Raw genomic sequence first — 21,320 nt, 5'->3', positions numbered from 1 at the left:
TTTATCTAGGAGTCTGGTGTTTAGATTCCAAGTGTTTGGAGATTTCCTTGTTATCTCCCTGTTACTTGCTTCTAATCTGCTTGTGCTATGGGCACGTCACCCTCTGAATGGTGTCAGGTCATCCAAAGTTGATGAGGTTTGTCTTATGGATCAGGACAGGGTCTGTCCTAGTACACACTCCCTGGGGACTTGAAAACGGTATGTTCTTGAGGTTGCCGGGGGAAGTGTTTTCTGTCCCTCAGGTTGTCGTGGTCCAGTTGTCCTGCCATGAAGTGTTGAGAGAGGAATGTTGACATCTCCAACTCTTATTGTGGATTTGTCTACTTTTTTTCACTTCCATCTGGTTTTGATTCACATATACAGCAGCTTGTTTGCGTAGGGATGAATGTATGATTGCTGTGACTTCTTGGCAGATTGAGGCTTTATCAATATGTGAAGTTATATCTGTCCTTTGTCATTTTCTTTGCTCTAAAGGCTGGGGACACACCCACCTTCCTTCCCACCGGTGGGGGTTCTGCCCATCTCTAGAGCCTGTGCAAATGCCTGCCCCTCCTGACCCCCCACTAAGGGCATGGGACCTGCACTCAGAATATCTGGGTTAAGTACTCTCCTCTCTATGGTCACTCTTTTGTGTCCAAGGCCCCACTGATTGCCCTTGTCTCCCCATTGGTGACATCAACAGCTCACCTGTCTATCACAGGCCAGACAAGGACTGAGGCAGCCTGAGAGAGAAGGACCGAAGGGGCCACGTGCCTGTATCTTCAAGATATCTGAGGGTGCATTGTGTCTTCCAGGAGTGAGGAAATTGTGTGTGTGTGTGTGTGTGTGTGTGTGTGTGTGACTGTTTTTGAACTGTTAATACAGAGAGCAAACACAAACACACAGCGGAGCAGAGAGAGGAAGTGAATCGCATGCAGTGGACACACCCCAGCATCCACGGCCATTCATATGTGCTGGCTGCACACCTGCATTCTCACCAACCCATGGTCAGCTGCCCCCAACTGAGCACCACTGTGTGCTCACAGTGCCAGCAGGGTGGTAAACAGCACTGACACTGTCGCCTGCCAGGTCCCTGCACTGGTTTGGGCCACTCGTGTTTCCCGGGACTTATCCCCTGCCTCAGAAAGCCGCTTTCAGATTCATTTTTTAGCAGTAGGGCCCTGTTTCAAACAAACCTTATCTCCAGCCCTAATGGTCAACACAGAGAGAGTGGCATGACTCCACATGTATTATAAGAGTTTTCTCTTGTATCATTTATGTGCAAAAAGACCCTAAAACTGCCATCATGTATAGTAAGATTTGAATTTATATCATCGATGACAGTGTTACCGGTTTGTTTAACTCAATTTTTCGGCTTGGTTGCACCATATTCAGAAATCCCTGAGTCACATAGGTAAGCCGTTGCTAATGGTAACCAATTTTTACCTTGTTTTTACCCATTTGTCTTGTGATCTCCGGAGTCTCTTCAATTAAATGGATCCAATTGCGTGGACGAAGAGCTTGGAGGAATTTTTTTTTCCCCTCCCAGAATTGAATCATGGATCTAACAGATGCTCAGGCTTTCTCATAAATACAAAAACCAGACAAGAAGAAACCCAAGCTTAAAATAAGCAAAGCCATGCTTTTCCTGTGCCACACATGGCATCTCACTCTGTTCTTGCTGCCACCAGCCAGGAACACGTGACAAGCCACATCCGGATCCTGTGCTGGAACTGTACCTTCCAATGTAAATATTTTTACACAGTGATGCAAAACCGCAGCCTCACTGGGTGGTTCGTACAAGAGGTGCGAATACACGCCCATTCCTGGCAGGAGCAGGCTTAACTGCCGTCCTGAAAAAGGAGTTTACCAGCTCACATGAGTTAAGGCGCTGGTAGTCTCTGAAGAGTTACAGATTTGTAAACCGTCTTTTGAGTGTGTTTGGACTTTTATTAGAATTCTGAAAATAGAAGGAAAAGACAATACTGGGATCAGATGTTTGCAGGAACCCCGGAGCGCATCCACAGAGTCTCAGGGTTCCAGAGAACCTGGTTGGAAAATCACAGTTATGACCCGGAGTGAGTTTGTGAAGGTCCACATTTTCAGTCACTATTTATAATGTGACGCATTATGACAGGTGGGTGCAGACTGCTGTCAAGCAAAGGATATTTGCATCCCGAGCCCACCTCCTCCTCCCTCTTTGTCTGTGTGTGTTTACAGGTAAGGGGGTGGCTGTAACTTGCCTCATCTCAAAGCGCTATTATTGTATGACAACTTTATTCTCACCCCCATCCTTCTTCCTTTAAGCTTCATCACATTTTTGTTTCATATTCAAACTGTGACTGTCTTGTACCGTATTCTTTTTTTCCTGGAGTTTCTGGTTGCCTTTTTTTTTTTCTTATTACAAGATTTTAAAAATTATGTGTCATTAATGAAATCCATGATGCTTTCCAGATTGTTATTTCTTCTTTCCATTGCTTTGACTCCACTCTATTCTCCTCAAAGACCCCTCTATCCTGCTGTAATTTGGACCCCTCCTCCCTCTTTTCCAGGCCCTCTGCACAGCTCATCATGAAAATCCCTTTTCTTGGGGAAGGGCTTAAGATGTGCAAATTGCCAGTTATAAAAGCAGTCACGGGGATGTGAAGTACAGTATAGGGAATATAGTCATTAATATTGTAATAATTGTGTGATGTCAGCTGGGTACTAGACCTATCAGGGGAATCGCTTTATAAGGTATATAAATGTCTAATTGCTACACTGGATGCCTGCAACTAATATAATATTGTATGTCATCTGTAATTAAAAAATTAGAAAAGTATATTAGACAAAAGAAAATCCCTTTTCATGGTCTCCAGGTTTAGTCCAAAAGTTCCTTTCTTCTTTCTTAGCATTCACCTTTGTTTTTCTGGAGCTGATCCTGAAGCTCATGACCATGGAAAACAAGTTCTCAGAGGACTTCACTTTCTTGAAAATGTCTTTCTTTGCCTTCATGCTCCAGTGGTTTCTTTTGCCTCTAGGAAGTTTCTCCATGTGATTTCTCCCTCCTGCCCACTCTCACAAGCTTCTGTTATGTGAGTTCCCCGGGCCTGTCCTCTGAGGCCCGTGTTGTTTCTATCCTACATTTGTTTCATCTCTGATTTTTATCAGCCAAACCTCCCACCCACTTATAATAAAAAGCCATTTCATAAATCATATTTTAACTTCCATTGTGCATCTTGTTTTTCTAAATGCGATATTCTCTTGAATTTTTGTGAGGATATTACTTTTTTAAGGCATAATGTTTCATTACTCTCTTTGACTATGTCCTCTTGGAGTGCTGTCTCTGTGTGTCTATCCCTGATGGCGTCTGTCACACGGTTCTCAACTGTCTCGTGATCTGACTTTTCTATTTAAAGACCCTCGGGAATAGAGAAAGCAGCCTCAGGCTCTGTAGAAGTGGGGAGACCTTACTGGAGATCCCCCAAGTGCTACAATGAGGGCTACTTTACTGTGTGGTGCTAGAACCTTGACCAGCTGCCTACATTTTCTTGAGACAGTTTTTTTTTTGTTTTTTTTTAATTGATGAGTAGGACCGTGTTTTAAGGGTTCCTGGAATTGGTTTTGATCAGCTATGGTTACACATGCAGACACAAAATGCCTTTCACGAAGGACGACGTTTTTGCTCACAGTTCCCTAGAAACAGGAGGCACGCCATGCCATGCAGGGCCACACGGGGCAGCACCAGGCCTGTCAGGAGGTGGGGGGAGGGGAAGGGGGGATGTGGGCACGAGCCTCTGTGGTGGTTTCTGTGGAAAGTGACGGACAAAGCAGGGTGAGGAGGCTTGGGGTTGGCTTGCTGGAGTAATGTCAGTGGGCTCTGGGGCATAAGGACTGTCCTTAGCTGTCTGGTATGTGGCCCTGGATGTTGAGGGCAGGTGGCTGTTGGCCTAGCATGTTAAACCCTGACAACAGAGGTGGTTGGGCTGTGGGCCCTGGATTTGTCAGTCTATGTTGGAGAGGTACACTCCTGGGCAAGCTGTTTACTATGTCTAGGAATTGGCTCAACCTAGTGGGTGAGAAAAGAGGGACGCTTCCTCGAGGGTCAGCAAGGCCCCAGATGTCAACGTGTCAGAATAAAGAAAGTAAAAGGCATGGGTAATAGGGGCTGTTGGCTTTCATTGTTGTGTTTGCTTCCTGTGTTGTGTCTCCCCCACTTGTTCAAGTTGCTAACTCCTGGCTGCAGGATGTTCTGAACATGGGCAGGGGAGGGACTCGGGTGCGTTTCTCTAAAACTTGTACCTAATTCTGTTGTCTTCCCCTGTCCTCCTTCCCGTCATCGCTAATCTTGGAGCCCAGGACCCCTCTGGGGCCCTGCTGGTACCCAGCTCCCCTTGGCACCTTCAGCTGCACTCATTCAAGTTATATTTGTTAAGCATCTGGGCCGTTTCAAGAGGCTGGAACTAGAGCTTTGACCTGGTGGGGCAGAGCCCCCGCCCTTATGGGGCTGACAGTGGCATTATCCTCCACCTGCTCTCCGTGTCCTACAGAGAGACTGAAATTCCTCATCTGCTGGTGTCTCTTACATTGTCTTCAGGTTGTATTTTTGCTAAGAACTTTGTTTTATATGCATATGAAATAAAACCACAGTTCATTTAAAACAGCAGTGGACATGGGCCCCTTCCAGCCTGTGCTTGGAGATCTCCCCAGTCAGCTGCAAAACGTGCTCTCAGACCGGAGCCTGGGTGGCCAGAGAACCTCTCAGAGCTGCTCAGACCATGGTAATAACAGACCTGGGAGCACCGGAGTGGCAGTGCCAGCTCACAAAATCCTTTTTCTGTTTCTAGTGCTGATGAGAGATTTGATGCCACATTCCACACCAATGTGCTAGTGAATTCTTCTGGGCATTGCCAGTACCTCCCTCCAGGTAAGACCTACTTCCTTCGTCCTCTACAGTTAGACAATGTAAGCAAGTTGGGGGAGCCCGTCCCCATGGTGCTCCCAGGAGGGGTGGGCTAGCTCGGTGTATCCCCTGGGCATCCTTTGCCTCTGTTCCCGCCCACCCTTCCTGCTTCCTTCTCTCCTATGCTCGCACATACTTCCTGAATATAACAAGGCCACCTTCCTCTTTAGATTTGTGTTACGATCACGGCTCAAGCTGTCTTTGCCAACCTGTGTCACATTTTCTTATTGTCTGCCGTGTGGTCTTTAAATTTAATTCACAACTGAAGCCAAGCCTCCCTTGTCTGCTCATTCCCAGCTCTCCTTCCCACGGGCAAGCCACCCCCAGGCTATGTTCTGTCCATTTCAGCTTGCCGTTTTCCTTCCCACCAGAGTGGTGTCATGGTGGGTGCCGCTCTCCAGGTGTTGGGGGCAAGACGGTGAACTTGCTGGGCTGGCTTCTTGAGTGTGGGCGTTACCCACCTGTCAGATCCCAGATCACATGGCTTCAACCAGGAGCTCACTAGTGACTTAGTCCTGAATGAGCCTCTCTCTGCCTTCTCAGCTAACTGCTTCCTGGGGTTGGTTCTTCCCCCTCCAGCCCATCATTCCCATGGATCCTCGGGGCCCTGATTGCTGGGTGAGCGAGCTGTCCATGGCTCAGGAACATGAGCTCTATGGCCCTGAGGCTTAAGAAAATCTTAGATGATTTTTGACATGCTCTATTCCAGGACTATCTCCTCCCCACTGCAACTGGTTGTTTAATTTTCTGCCCCCAGACAATCTGCAACCACCCCTCCGCCCCTCCACCACCACACACAGCACACACACTCACACAGGTTCACACACATGCACGCCCATCCTCGCAGTCAGTCCCAGGCTCACGCCTTCTGATCCAACTCACAGCTCACAGCACCGCCGCCTCTGCTTTCTGGATGGTTGTTTACATGCGCTTCCTTGTTAGCAGATGATAAGCACCCCACGGGCAGAATCTGTGTACTCACCTTGAAACCACCTAATCAATCAGGTGCCTGGCCAAGCTGATAAATGAACAAATGAGTGAGTGTTTGACGCCGTGAAAGGCAGAGCCCTTCCAGCACTATCTGTACAGATTGGAGAGCTGCGGGCTTCAGGCTTTCTATCTGAAAGGGCAAGCTTCCCTCCCCAGCCCCTTTCACTCCCCCTTTCCAAGCCGACTCTCTCCTACCAGCCGGCCCCTTGCACACGGAGCTGTGGGATGTGTCTGCCATCACAGGTACATTCTTCTTCACCAGTCTCTACATTCCAGCTTTTAGTATGGGGTCTGTCTTAGAAAATGGCCTCCAGTCATCATCAGTGGAGAAGGATATGGTGCTCCAGACTGGTCTGGAAGGCTGAGACTATTGTCACCTGAGCCTTTTGTGCAGAAGCCCCCTTGGGGGCTGTCCCTGTGTCCTGACCTCCACAGCCCAGGAGCCTGGGCAGGACAGGACACTGTGCTGTGACTGTGGGGGCCCCCCTGCATTGGCAGGAGTGTGTGGAGCTATCTGGTTGGTGCAGCCTGTGCCCTGGGGAAGTGTAGACCAGTCTGGATGCTTCCCTGTCCTCGTAGCTGAGTACAAGCAAAGGAGTGTTCTGGGTACAAGCTTTGAAATAGACGCTTGGCTTTCTTTTCCATTTCATATTTTTTATTTTTAACAGCTTTGTTGATGTATAATAAATTTATATATCATACAATTCACCCATTTGAAGTGCATGAGTCAATGACTTTTAGTATATTCACAGAGTTGTGCAGCCATTACCACAATCTAGTTTTAAACATTTGCCATCACCCCAAAAAGATCCCTTTTGTCTGTTTGTGGTTAACAACCCCCGTGCTCACTGCCAGTCTCAGGCCACCACCGCCCTGCTTTCTGCCTCTAAAGATTCTCTTTATCTGGTCATTTCATACAAATGGAATGATTCAGTTGTAGAGTTCCATTTTCTACAAGCACTTTGGGTTTGGGGGGCTCTAGCCCATTAATGGGAGGGCAGTGTCTCTAAGGATTTCTAGATTCCTATGAACACTGGATGTGACACTGCGACTATATTTAAAGGGACTCCAGGGGACAGGAGGTTTATGTCTTTCCCAACTTGGTTGTGGGAGGGGGGGGGGTCCATGTCTGCCAGGCCATTGAGCCCCTTCATTCATTCTTCCTTCAGTTTGGTAGCCGAAATGACCAGATCACCTGCCCTGTCCCTCTGAGCACTGGGACCCTGTGCTGTGCCTTCCACTGCCTTCCAGCCTTTCTCTGGGCAGGCAGGAGCACACGGCTGTAACTGGCTAGTCTCCTCCCAGTGACCTGCCAGAAAACTCACTTCCATCTCGTCCTAGCCTGGAGCCCCTCTTTTCAGTGGAAACTCACTCTTGTAACCAAGCGCTATCTCTTCAACTGAAACCTATTAGTCCTTGTTCTGGTCTGAATCTAGAACTCAGACTAGTTAAAAGTATCCTCCTCATAGTGTATTTCTAGATAACCAAGTATTTTCTCAATTTTTAACCTAAGGAAAATACCCACCCCACTCACTACCACACACACACACACACACACACACACACACACACACACACACCCCTTTCAAATTCTGTTTCTAAATACGTCATCATTTTTATCAACGTCTCTAGGGTTTTTTTTCATCCTTTACTTTTCTCTTATATTTAGAATTTGGCAATGCGCACGCACGGTAAGAGCAAGTGTACAGATCTACCGATTATTTGCACAGACATCCCTCAGAACAGTCTTCGATAGAACATGTTGGTGTTGTCTTGAATTTTAAGACAGTGAAGCTTCCACTGAGCTCTTTTCTGGAGATTTTTTCAAAGACCCAGCTTGTTCTAACAGGTCTAGCTGCAGTCTGGAAGGAAAGGATAGACTAAAGTTCTCATGGATTCTCCCAGTCGAGAGGCCCTGGTGCCCATATCGCCTCTTTTTTTTTTCTTCTTCATTTGCAATTACAGTTAATATTCAATATTATTTAGTTTCAGGTGTATAGCACAGTGGTTAGACATTTATATAATTTATGCACTGATTCCCCCCAATAAGTCTGGTACCCACCTGACATGATACATAGTTATTAAAATATTATTGACCATATTCCCTGTTTTACTTTACATCCCCATGACTATTTTGTAACTACCAATTTGTACTTCTTAATCCCTCCACCTTTTTCACCCAACCCCTAACCACCCTCCCGTCTGGCAGTCATCAGTTTGTTCTTTGTATCAATGAGTCTGTTTCTGTTTTGTTTGTTCATTAGATTCCATTTATAAGTAAGATCATACCACATCACCTCCTCTTGAAGGGAGCACGAGAGGACCACAGGATGTGTGCGCAAAGCAAAATGTCTTTTTTTATCAAAATGACATTCAAAACATTATAAGTAATGTATTGTTTAACTCGCCAGCCCTTGTCAGGTGGGAAAGTGTTTCAACCCACAAAGGGTAGGCGTTGGGCTTTATGAACAGCATGTGAGGAGACAGGTCAAGGGATTACTATGTGTTTATTTTTTATTTTTAATGTTTTCCCAGCTTTATTGAGGTATAGCTGACAAATGAAATTGTAATATATTTAAAGTATACAACGTGATGATTTAATATATGTAAACACAATGATTTCTCCATCAAGTTAACATATCCATCACTTCACATAGTTATTTTTATTTTATTTTATTTTGGTGAAAATGCTTAAGATCTACTGTCTTACAGATTTTAAGTATATGATGTTATTAACTGTAGCCACCATGCTATACATTAGATCCTCAAAACTTATCCATTTTATACCTGAAAGTTTGTACCCTTTGATGAATCTCTCCTTACCCTCCAGCCCCTGGCAACCACCATTCAACTCTCTGTTTCTATGAGTTCAACTATTTATTTTCAAATTCTACATACAAGTGATACCATGCAGTATTTGTCTTTCTCTCTCTGGCTATTTCACTGAGCACAATATCCTCCAAGTTCATCTGTATTGTTGTGAATGACAGGGTTTCTATCTTTTTTAAGGCTGAATAATATAAACGTTATGTGTATACACAGATATGCATATGTGCATGTGTGTGTTTTTACCCATATATCCATTGACAAACACTTAGGTTGCTTCTACATCTTGGCAATTGTAAATGATGCTGCAGTGAACATGGGGTGCTGCAGTGAACATGGGGTGCAGCAGGCTCTTTGAGACAGTGATTTTGTTTCCTTTGGATGTGTGCCCAGCAGCAGGGTGACTGGGTCATGTGGTTGTCCCATTTATAATTGTTTGAGGGACCTCTATACTGTTTCCGTAGCGGCTGCACTGACTTGTGCTCCTGCCGGCAGTGCAAGGCCGCCGAGTGTGCAGAGCGTCCCCGGCAGCTCCCATCTTGGTCTCTTGCCGGTTTCTGTTCCAGGCATATTCAAGAGCTCCTGCTACATTGATGTGCGCTGGTTCCCCTTCGACGTGCAGCAGTGCAAACTGAAGTTTGGGTCCTGGTCCTACGGAGGGTGGTCTTTGGACCTCCAGATGCAGGAGGCAGACATCAGTGGCTACATTCCAAATGGAGAATGGGACCTTGTGGGTAAGCCCAGCAAAAACACAAGACTCCCAGCTGGAAGGAAGCTGTGCTTGCCTAAAAAGCCTGGGATTTGCCTGGGATTTTCCACTGAGCTGCTCAGTGAGCATTTGTTGAATCCTGCAGCATCCTCCATAACTCACTGAGAGCAATAGGATGAGAAACAAAAGCAATTAGAAAATTCAGCTCTTCCCATGAGGAAGCACTTAAACGAGCCAGCGCTCGTGCAGGCGTCCGTCCATCATTTGAGCTGCTGCATTCCTAAAATCACGTCGGGCAGCGAGCTGCAGGTCATGAGAGCCTGTGTTTGATGATTTTAAGAAAAACAATAATTGCATTTATAATGGTGTAACGTTTACAATGTATTATTTATACTCATGGTCTTAGTCCGCTCTGGCTGCTGGAACAGACACCACAGACTAGGTGGCTAATGAACAACAGACGTTTATTTCTCGTAGTTCTGGGGGCTGCAAGTCCAAGGTCATGGTATGGGTAGATCCAGTGTGTGGTGACAGCTCACTTCCTGGCTCATAGATGGCTGTCTTCTTGCTGTGTCCTCACACAGCAGAAGGGACAAGGGAGCTCTCTGGGGTCTCTATAAGGGCACTAATCCCATTCATGAGGGCACCACCCCTGACCCAATCCCCTCGCAAAGGCCCCACCTCCTAACACCCTCACATTAGGGGTTAGGATTTGAACATAATAACTCTGGGGAGCACAAGCATGCAGTGTACAGCACATGCAATTCCAATTGATCAAAAATAATCCACTAATTTCTTCAAATTTCACTAAGATACTCCTCAACAACTCTATGACAAGCCAGAAAGTGTCTATTCAAGCACTGATTACCTATGTTTAGCACTTCATACTCCATGGCTACGTTTGTGTGTTATAGTCATTAAAATAAACAAACAGGGTAATTTCATCCAAACGTCGGTTCCTTCCTCCCCCTCCCCATGGAGGAATCCCAGGCAAGCGGAGCGAGAAGTTCTACGAGTGCTGCAAAGAGCCGTACCCAGATGTCACCTTCACGGTGACCATTCGTCGCAGGACCCTCTACTATGGCCTCAACCTGCTCATCCCCTGCGTGCTCATCTCCGCCCTGGCCCTGCTGGTCTTTCTGCTCCCTGCAGACTCTGGGGAGAAAATCTCCCTCGGTAAGTGGGAGACTGACATGGGACAGGATGGCCCTGCCTGGAGGTCACCTCTGTAGGGGTCACTGTGGACAGCACAGGGGCACATCCAGGCTCTGGGTGCAGACATGTTACGGGGCATGGGTGGCACATCACACACTGACCTCCAAGTCCACGGTGCCTCCCTGCTCAGCGGCTCCTCATGCAGGCTCTGTGCTCGATGGCCATGCCCTGAGGTACCACAGGGCCCTCTGATTCTGCTAAGGGGTAGGGGTGGAGAATGGGAACACTCAGGACGGGACCAGCTCTGCCCTGAGGGGCTGTGCTTTCTCCCCTCCTCCCACCCCATGCCACTGTTTGCTGACAACCAGCCAACATTCGTTGTGCACAGAAAATAATTCAGTTAGTTTATTCCATTCTGAGTTTGCATTTGCATACTGCTCTATACAGTATAATTCCTTACACTCATCCAATTGGAAGATAAGAAAACTTAAGATTTAGAAGGGCAAGGTGAGTTTGTCGACATCTCAGAGCATTACTAAAGACCATGTTTCCTACATATAGAAACCATTCTCAAGCCCATCTTCTGACTACGAGGTTTAGACATGTTAAGTGACCTCTCCAAGGTCACACAGTGAGTATGTGGCAAAGTCAAGACAGACTTTAGACTGCATGACTTCTTTTTCCTGCTAAGAGACTGCCTCTCAATACTAGTATGATAAAGAAAATCAGAGATGCTTGTCCTAAGTTCAATGATTCATTTTGCGTTGTTCCCCTAATATTCTGGCTCCTAAATTTTTCTCTACCAGGGACTCCTCTGGGATGCTGGTAAATGATGTTACTGTCCCCTAGAAAAATGCCCATCTCCATAAATACAAATAACCAAGCACTCGGTTTCGGGCATGTCTTGGACACCACCCGCCCTTCCCCCAACCCATCCCTCGTTCTTTGACTCTTAGGTTAGGACCCCCTTTAGATGGAATTCAGGCCATGCTTACCTCCTGTTCTGTCTCAGGTGCCCTGTGTGTTTATGTTCCAGGGATAACGGTTCTGCTGTCTCTCACTGTCTTCATGTTGCTGGTGGCTGAGATCATGCCTGCGACTTCGGACTCAGTGCCCTTAATAGGTAAGCAAGCGAGGGGCTCCATGTAAAGATACGGGCATGGAGGGTGCCCAGGATTTCCTAGCACAGGCAAGGAGTGCAGTTCTCCTCCATGGCCACAGAGAGCTGCACTGCCCCTGGTTCTGCCCTGAGAGGTGATGTGCTGTAACTGTTCAGAGCCATCCATGGCCTCTTCTCAGCTGGGCACACGCAAGGGAGGGGCGAGTCCAGCTTTGGGGTTTGGCTATAAAGTGCAGACATGTCCCCTTCCTCCCTAATTCTCCCCATCGTGCTTGTTACAGAGCCCGAGATTTTACCATTAGAGATGTGTCATTTTAGCTTGTTTTGCCACAAATCCTTTGTGAAATGGAACAGTGCACGCCTAAATGCTTCACCACTCTGTCCTGAGATAACTTGATAAAGCACATGAGGAAATGTGAGCAGGACAGATATATTTTGGCCAGAACAGATGTAAGGCATGACCTTCTGCCCAGGGAGGGATGACAGGAACAGGAGGCGACATCACATGGGGCTGTACATCTTCCTGGATGGGAAGAAGCATAGACGAGCAAAGGGGTGCTCAGGAGCGCAGTGGTCGGGGTCCATTGCCCTCACCACTGCAGCCTGGGTTCTGTCCCTTGTCAGGGAGCCAGTCCTCCAAGCCAGCTGTGAGGACAGGGAGCAAAGGTTCTGCCATTGACGATTTAATGTCAATTGACTGTGTAAGGTTTAATATGAGAGTATCATCACTCCCAGGTGGCGGTGGAGGTCAGGAACAGGAGTGCCACCTGTGATCACTGCTGTTGGCTCATGCCACCGGAGGGCCATCCTGTGTGGTTAACCAGGGGTGGGTAGGAATGGGGGAGCCTTACATGGATACCCCCAGGCTTCACAGACTGAGAAGGCAGGGCCCTGATTTCTGGAGCACCTTGTATGTGTAATATTTTGGCCCAAGAGATTGTTGTTCTGAAACACCCTTGTGGTGTCCTATTCTCTCAGTGCCATCCAGAGAGCAAGGACCCACCTTTCAGCTTGATGGTCTGGTCCCATTCTTTCTACCTTCCGACACGATGCTTTCAATAGAGACTTGCAACAGAAACCGCCCCTAACGGGGCAGTCGGCATGATTGCTGAACCAGCGGGGAGGGTCTTGGTTGATGCACAGCCTGTGTCTAGAAGGATGCAGTATGTTGGCCTCTGATCTCTGTTGTGGACATTTCAGCTGGGTGGTCCTTTGACCCTGGGTCCCTCTGTAGGTCGTTGCCTTGGTCAGCTTGGGCGACCGCAGTAATATCTCACCAACTGGCGGGTGTACACAACAGAAGTGTGTTTGCTCACAGTTCTGGAGGCTGGAAGCCCAGGATCAGTGTCAGCAGGGTTGGTTTCTTCTGAAGCCTCTGTCCTTGGTCTGCAGATGACCACCCCTCTCACTGTGTCCTCACATGGTCTTCCCTCTCTGCATGCATCCCTGGTGTCTCTTTGTGCATCCTAATCTCCCCTCCTTATAAGGACACCAGTCAGATTGGATCAGGTTGCACTCTAAGGACCTCCTCTGAATTTAATCATTTCTTTAGAGACCCGTCTCCATATATACTCACACTCTGAGGTCCTGGGAGTTAGAGCTTCAACATACACATGTTAGGGGGACACAATTCAGCCCATGATAGCCATGGTGTGGTTTACGCTCCTCTCCCTTCTGCCCTCCTGGGAGGTCCCTGATGCTAATTTTAAGTCTCAAATCCACCTCCAGCAGCTGCTTGCAGGTACCTCTTGGTCTCTGCAAGAGAACAGTGAGTTCCTGCCTGCCTGGCGAGCAAAAGGGCTCTGAACCAGGTGTGGGGGCCGTGCACTTGACCTCTGCACCAGGATGCTCTCTGCTTTGAGCTTAGCCCCCTTGAGCAGGTGACCACACAGACGATTTAATAATCAAGAGTTGCCAACTAAGGAACGCCTCCCTGTGCCAGGCTTTGTCGTAGACCCTTGACCCATAGAATTGCTAATTCCTGCAGCAACCCTGCAAAGAAGCCATGTCTGTCCTTATTGTATCGTCGATGAGCTGAGGCCTGAGAGGCTGACTACCTGTCCAGACTCATAGATGGTAGCCAGTAGACTGGAAGGGCACTCTTTCACGGGCTCCATGCTCTGTTTACCTGGGCCATGGTGGAGACACACATCTGTGCCCATCAAAACTGAAGCTGGGGCTGGCCAAGTGGCACGTTGGTTAAGAGCTGGCTTGGGACACCACCTCTAAGCAGCAGGGCCCCAGTTCAGATCCCACATGAGGGCCAGTGATGCTGCTCCCTCTACAGCTAAGATGGTGAACAACAGCTCAACCTGGATCTGGGCTGCAGCGACAGTGTAGGCTGCAGCCCTGCTGCAGTGGGCTGCCATAAGCTACCCGTGAGTGGCTGGCAGCCTGCGTGAGCTGCCAAGAGCCACCATGAGTGGCTGTCCAGTGGCTGCCAACTGATCTGCCTCACCCAGGAAAAGCGCAATGATCATGCCAACATGGGTCAGTGAAGCGACGTCCTCCACAACTAGGCTGAAGAACAAAAGGACAGCAACTTGTTTGTTCCCCTTCCCTGATTCCCCAACGCTGTTTCCCTCCCCCAATTCCCCAATAAAATATTTTAAAAAAACACCCAAAAAGAAACAAAAAAAAACAACTGAAGCTGATGTTCTCAGCCGGAAAAGTCACTACGGCTAACCTCTTCCTCAGGCTGGACAACTGGCACCCCAGTGTCTCCTAGTAGATGGGGCCAAATTCGTTTTGCACACTAGTACCCTAAGCCACTAGGCCTCATAAGATGGCCAGGTGATGCGCAGGTTTACCCTTGTTACACCCTAGCACATCCGCATCCTGCAGTCATCATGATGGGCCCACACCCTCACCACCCAGATGTTTTAGTTCCGATAATGGCCTCCATGCTTTCGCATTGCAATAACCTCATCACCATCCTGTGAGACGCTGTTAGCCCTCATTGGAGGAGAAGGGGAACAGATCTCGTGAGAGTATAGTCAGTGATGGGAAGATGTGTCTTTGTGCTCCGGGCTGGCCTCTGACTGTGGGGCTGGACTGCAGGCCTGGGGCAGACCTGCCTGCTTGCAGGCCTCACCCCTGTTCCCTGGCAGTCAGAGAACAGGGCCTGGGTCCTTCCCCCCCTTCCCCACCCCCCCCACACCCTGTGAAGTACTGCGCCTGTGATGGCCACACTCCGCAGGCTGGGCCTAGGTTCCCCCCCACCCCCCAGCCTGTGATGTCTGCCCTGTCAAGGCTGGGCCTGGGTTTCCCCGCAGCCCTGTGATGTCCGTGCAGTGGAGGGTGGGCCTGGGTCGCCCTGCCCCTGCCCTGTGATATTTGCTTGGTGGAGGCCAGGCCTCACCCTGCCTCTGTTCTCTCCACAGCCCAGTACTTCGCCAGCACCATGATCATCGTGGGCCTCTCTGTGGTAGTCACCGTGATCGTGTTGCAGTACCACCACCACGACCCTGATGGTGGCAAGATGCCCAAGTGGGTGCGTTCCTCCCACCCTCCACCACAGGGAATCAGGGCCCCTCCCCAAAGGAGGTGCCCCCGGTGACTTATTTAGCTGAAAAATCCTACCAACGGCTAGAGCTTGTCACCGAGGGCACATGTCTGCTAGAGGACAGCTCTGGTATGCATGCTCTTAGGGTGCCACACACTTCTCACAGTCTGACACCCAGAGCAGGGCTCACACACTGGCCACTCTGATTTTGCTAGTGTGGTGTTTTTAAAACTGCTTTTCGCATGTACACTATGGAGAATTGTGCGGCCTTGAAAGCGACAGACAAGATCACACAGCCACGTGGTTAGCTCTTCACAACAGGAGTGAAGAGAGGAAGAAACAGCATAAGCGATATAAAAATATATGCACTCAGTACACATAGGAACGTAACCTAACCCAAAGCCTGTGAACTAAAGGTTTCTAGCTACCAGTGGGGAAAGGGATGACATCAAAGGAAATAGATGACAAACGATTTCACATCGTATCCTGGCATCTTAGTCCCAGGTCATTCCACACCTCCCCAGTGACAGCTGACCACCATGCAATATGATGTCTGCTCATGTCCACCCACCCACATGCTCTGCTGTTTCCCAGGCTAGTGTCCCAAGCTGCATGCCCAACCTTGCTGACACAGGAAAACTGCATGAGGACAGAACAGCACTGCGGTGTGACAAATCCCGAGGCCGGGGAGGGCTGCCCCCTCCTGCTTCTTACGTGGGCCCTGCAAGCCTTCCAGTCCTACTGTCCAGAGAGCATGGACAGGGGACAGTTGGGAGCTAAAGAAGCGCTCTCATGTCAAAAGGAGCCTTTCTTTGGCGACCCATAACCTCACATCCAAGTTCAGAGAGGAGTCTAGGGCTCACCGACATGCTAAATGCTGCTGCAAGGTGTAAAATGCATGTAAGAGTTCTTGGGCCTTCTAAACACATCCATTGTGCAGTAATTTACAGTTACACAAAAGGTAACTTAGGAAAAAACAGCTTTTTGATGATTTTAAAATTTTTGCAAGTTTGTAGCATGTATGTTGTTCAAGTTAACAAAGCTTAAAACTTCAGGAATGAAGAACAAAACGACAGCAACTTGTCTGTTCCCCTTCCCCAATTCCCCAGCGCTGTTCCCATTCCCCCAATTCCCCAATAAAAATCTTTAAAAAAACAAACAAACAAAACTTCAGGAAGACTTCCCAGCGTTACCTATAGAAGCCAAGATATGGAGGCAACCTAAGTGCCCATCCTAGGCACATGCATAAAGAAGATGTGATACATACATACAATAGAATATTACTCAGCTATAAAAAGAGTGGAATCTTGCCATTTGCAACAACATGGATGGACCTAGAGGGTACTGTGCTGAGTGAAATCAGTTAGACAGAGAAAGACAAATACCATATGACTTCACTTATGTGTGGAATCTAAAAAGAAGAAAAATTGGCTTTACAAAGCTGCTGCATCCCCTTAGATCCTTTTCCATGGCAGGTTCTTACACTTACAATGACTTTTCCCTCATAGCTTTTTGCACCCACAATGGAGTGAGCACCCCAAAATGGTGATACCTCACATACAGGTCCTGTCACCACAATCCGTGTGCTTCTTTTGAGAAGGTCCCCTCCTTAAGAGCTGGGACACATTTGCATACATTCACCTCCACACTCATCTGACTTTCTGATAAACCTGACACACTTTCTTTTTTGTTTTTAATTAAATTTATTGGGGTGACAATGGTTAGTAAAGTTACATAGGTTTCAAGTGTACAACTCTGTAATACGTCATCTGTATATTGCATTGTGTGTTCACCAGAGTCAATTTTCCTTCCATCACCATATATATTTGACCCCCTTTACCCTCTTCTACCATCCCTCTATCCATCCATTCATTTGAAATTGGTTATGCATTTGCATGTTTCAAAAGTCATAATACAAGTAAAATTATACATAAGGAAATCTTGCTTAAAGGAAAACCACCAATACTGATAATCATTTGAATTAATTCCTACTTTTTCCTTCCAGTGATTTTTTATACAAATGAAAAAAAATATAAACACATATTATTGATGATGTTTACACTGATGTAAAGATAAGGGAATTAAGACATAAAGACACAAACCCATTTTCAATGACCTGGTAGCACTTTACTGCTCCAGAAAAAAAGCTTAATTAAGAGCAATAATTATTTGCCTCTCAACACAAGAGCACGTTAAAACCAGTCGCTGCAAATGAAATATGAAGGTCGTATCTCTTTCTCTCACTTGATAGAACACACTGCGTTTTTCTTTCTTTCCCTGTGTATTTGAAACATGAAAACCTCTAAGGGACTTTTACTGTGATCTGTTGCTATGAAGAAGATCCCGCCGAGTGCGGTGGCATTAAGTGACATTTGCACAGCCAGACACAAGACTATAACCTACCAGAAGAGGTCACAGGCGCAGTTAGATAAGTGCCGAGAGGATCGTTTCATCTTTGGAGACGCTTTAGCCTGGAAAGCTCAGGATTCAAGCAATGGATTTTAAAATCAACTTGGCGTGCGGGTCATGTTAGGTTCAGTTGTCCCCCCACCTGGCAGGAGACACTCCCAGCATTACTGCTCAGATCTCCGAGTACTTGGCTGCCCTTCTGGCTTTGGACACACTCACTGTCCAGTGTACTCGGTCAAGCTCTAGTTCAGACTTTCCGGTGACTTCTGCCTGGGGGTTGGGCTAACGTCACAGGAGTTTGGAAGAAAACCCTGTAGAGACGTGACAGATGAGGCTGCAGAAATCCACTCATGTTAGGTGACTTAATCCTGAGGAAATCCTGGGCCAGTGTATTAGCCTCTTTGAACCTCAGCTTCTTTATCTGTAAGATGGGAAGATTATACTGAATTCACAGAGCCTTAAGGGGCCCAAGTGACATGGCACATCACACGAGCCTCGTGTAGAGGGCCAAACTGGCCTGAAGATTCATGTGGAGCAAGCACCCCTGCTCCTGCTGATCATGGAAAACCCTCGAGGGTCAGCACACAGGCATCTCCAGGCCATGGAGGTGCTCAGAGGGCCACCTGCTATGACGAAGTGTTGTCTTACAGCCGCAGTGACACTGCTCATCTGCCTCCTTCCTTTTGTTGCCTGTCCGCAGCAGCCTACTGCAGTCCTCTTTGATAAGATGTCACAAAAATGATGACCGAGAAAGTGCTGCAGACATGAACGCACTCGTACAACTTACTGCCTGTACTTACAAATGGGAAACGTAACTGTTCTGTTGCCAATGGAATTTGCCTACAGTCATAAACCAAAGTGAAAATGAAATCAGTCTTTGGATAATTTCAGGGGAACGGCCCACTTTTCAGCTCCTTGTCTAAGTAGGCTGGTAAGAATGCTTTTCTTCACCTGATTGAGCTTCAGATGTCTCCTCCTTTCCATTAGAGGGGAGAAACAAAAGTGCGGTTTTTCTCCAGCACCTTCTGTGCTTGTAGGCTCCACAGGATTCTAAAGTGCTTTAGATCAGAGGTCAGCAAACTATGACCCCAGTGGCCAAATCCAGCCCAGCAAGTACTTATGCCAATGCAATTTTATTAGAAAACAACCATGCCCTCGTTTTAGAAAACATGTCATACCCTCATTTTCTGTTCCACATGTTGACTTTCTCTACACTTGCTTTTTATCAGGTTAACTTCATAAACCCTCTTTGCAATGATAAGACATCATTGCACTGGATGTAGCAATCTGATATTACAGTCTGAACCACTTCAAGAGTTCACCTGGTATCTGACAGATGTCACTGGGTTGCCCTTGAAAAATTTAAATCCTGGAGGTTGGCTCTGTGAGTTTGCTGTGGCCTCTGGAGTAGCTCACAAGGAGTTAGTTGTGATGGTCCCTGTTGCAGGTGAGAAGGGTCAGAGAGGGAAAGCCACTTGCCCTGTTCACACAGCTCAGCACTCTCTTTCCAAGACTGCCCTCTCCCCCGACATGGCTGTGTTCCCTGAGACTGCAGTGCGTCCCCACGGAGAAGAATCCAGCTCACTTCCAGGGTGATTTTCTGCACTGGCTTAGTCGCGGCTCACATTTGACCCAAGCACTGTAGCTCGTTGGCACTGCTTGGCTGTGTAAAGTCACCTGGGAAGGCGTGGGGGGCCTGTCACCCTGAGGATGCATGACACGGGTCTGGTGTGGTAGGATCACGTGGGCTGATGCCTGCTTCCCTGCGCTCCTAACGCTCGGTTCTCTCCCCAGACTAGAATCATCCTCCTGAACTGGTGCGCATGGTTCCTGCGCATGAAGAGGCCGGGGGAGGACAAGGTGCGCCCGGTCTGCCAGCACAAGCAGCGCCGCTGTAGCCTGGCCAGCGTGGAGATGAGCGCGGTGGCGGGGCCCCCGGCCACCAACGGCAACCTGCTCTATATCGGCTTCCGCGGCCTGGACGGTATGCACTGTGCCCCCACCCCGGACTCGGGGGTTGTGTGCGGCCGCCTGGCCTGCTCCCCCACGCACGATGAGCACCTGCTCCACGGCGGGCAGACCTCCGAAGGGGACCCGGACCTGGCCAAGATCCTGGAGGACGTCCGCTACATCGCCAACCGCTTCCGCTGCCAGGACGAGAGCGAGGCGGTACGCAGCGAGTGGAAATTCGCCGCCTGCGTGGTGGACCGCCTGTGCCTCATGGCCTTCTGCGTCTTCACCATCATCTGCACCATCGGCATCCTCATGTCCGCGCCAAACTTCGTCGAGGCCGTCTCCAAGGACTTCGCTTAGCGTGGTCCTCGTCCCCAGCCTGCAGGAAGCGCGTTGGCTTGGGGACAATTGGGGGGCACTGATCCCATTGCAGCGTTCAACGGGAGGGCATCCGTGTACCCGATCGCTGTCAATCACGTCTGTTACAGTTTCCTTGTCACTTTCAGTAATGCAACGTCAGCACGTTTTTGTTGAATCCTTTCAGATCCGTGGAGCGTCCTCTGGGTCCACAGGACCACTGAGAGAGGTCATTTTGCCCATCCCTCCTGATGAGCCCTGCATATAGAGGTGGGTGGCTCAGGTCTGCGAGGGAGGCCTGCCCAGTGGGTTTGCATGCCTGCATGTCACGTGCCAGGAAGGCCTACATGACAATCCAACTAAGCTTTTCCCTATGTACAAACCTAGATTGAAACTCCTACTAATAATAAACCACACTCGCTAAATCCATTCAAATAATTGACTGGTGAAAGGAAACAAAACTAAACCAAACTGAAACTAAAAACCCAACGGCTGGTTCTGCTATAATTTAGATTTTATTTATCAAAGACAGGTGGTAGAGAGAAACAGTTTTATGCTGTTTCTGCGTATTTTGTTTTTGTTTGTTTTTTTAAGAGGGAGAAAGACATAGTTGGTCTTGTAAATTATGCTTTTACCAGTCTGATTTCTGCCAACCTACCCTGTCAAGGGAAGAACCCGAACCCGACAAGTCCGGGATTTCTGTAGATTGCAGGCGACTCCCAAGTTTTCTGTGCTGCCCCCAGACACTGGGCAGTTGAGTAAGTCTGCTCTATTCTGCAAAACGCAAAGGGCCGTAGATTCTATTACAATTACCAGCCCAATGTAATAGCTAAAGCTACATTAAACCATCTGTGTGATTTTTTTTAATAATGCTTTGACAGTTCATATGTACCGAAGTTGATTAGTCTTAGAAATTTGTGGATCCATTTAACATGAAAGTACCCCATGCGTTTTTCCAATGGGGCAGGGCCCGGCACCTCCTCTGGCTCCCTGCTGGTTAGGAAAGGGATGGGGTGGTGTCGCTGATGGCGTTCCTAGATGACAGGCCAGTCGTGGTCAGCAGGAGGGGCCAACAGTGCTGCACAGAGCCAGTAAGTACGGCTTCTGACTTTGGAGGCGCTGCTTCCCTACGGCTCGTCCACCCAGCTTCAGGCCAGAGCGCTAGCTGAAGGGGTGATTCACTGGACATGAGTGTGTTGAAAGCAAGGGAAACCTTTCCTTTTAAATGTGAGTGGTGACAGAACTCTCTACTTAGATTATCTAGCTGACAAGAGTTACTTTGCCTCTTCCTGTGTTTCTTATTTTTTAATGAGATCACAGGGAGACACAGGGTGATCTCTCTTGTTGTACTGTTTCATCCAGTAACTGCTCAGAG

The 21,320-nt window shown here is 48.1% G+C and overlaps 1 protein-coding gene across 3 annotated transcripts in view; it reads left to right on the top strand.

Moving 5' to 3' along the window:
* The window catches only part of LOC109372169 (neuronal acetylcholine receptor subunit alpha-7), an 84,088-nt gene extending 63,188 nt beyond the window's left edge, over nucleotides 1-20,900 (top strand). For 2 of the 3 annotated variants that reach the window (XM_019625144.1, XM_019625147.1), the window contains 6 exons: nucleotides 4,806-4,885; nucleotides 9,304-9,471; nucleotides 10,428-10,622; nucleotides 11,638-11,724; nucleotides 15,105-15,214; nucleotides 19,430-20,900. In XM_019625144.1, the coding sequence (XP_019480689.1) occupies nucleotides 4,806-4,885; nucleotides 9,304-9,471; nucleotides 10,428-10,622; nucleotides 11,638-11,724; nucleotides 15,105-15,214; nucleotides 19,430-19,948 (1,159 nt within the window). In that variant the 3' untranslated portion in view covers nucleotides 19,949-20,900. The remainder of the gene's footprint in view (nucleotides 1-4,805; nucleotides 4,886-9,303; nucleotides 9,472-10,427; nucleotides 10,623-11,637; nucleotides 11,725-15,104; nucleotides 15,215-19,429) is intronic. The other variant, XM_019625145.1, reaches the window with a different exon arrangement.
* Nucleotides 20,901-21,320: the final 420 nt, after the last annotated feature.

The sequence above is a fragment of the Hipposideros armiger genome, unplaced genomic scaffold, assembly GCF_001890085.2.
Source record: "Hipposideros armiger isolate ML-2016 unplaced genomic scaffold, ASM189008v1 scaffold_617, whole genome shotgun sequence".
Classification (NCBI taxonomy): domain Eukaryota; kingdom Metazoa; phylum Chordata; class Mammalia; order Chiroptera; family Hipposideridae; genus Hipposideros; species Hipposideros armiger.
Note: the sequence above shows the minus strand (reverse complement) of the source record. Positions and strands in the feature narration are given on the sequence as shown.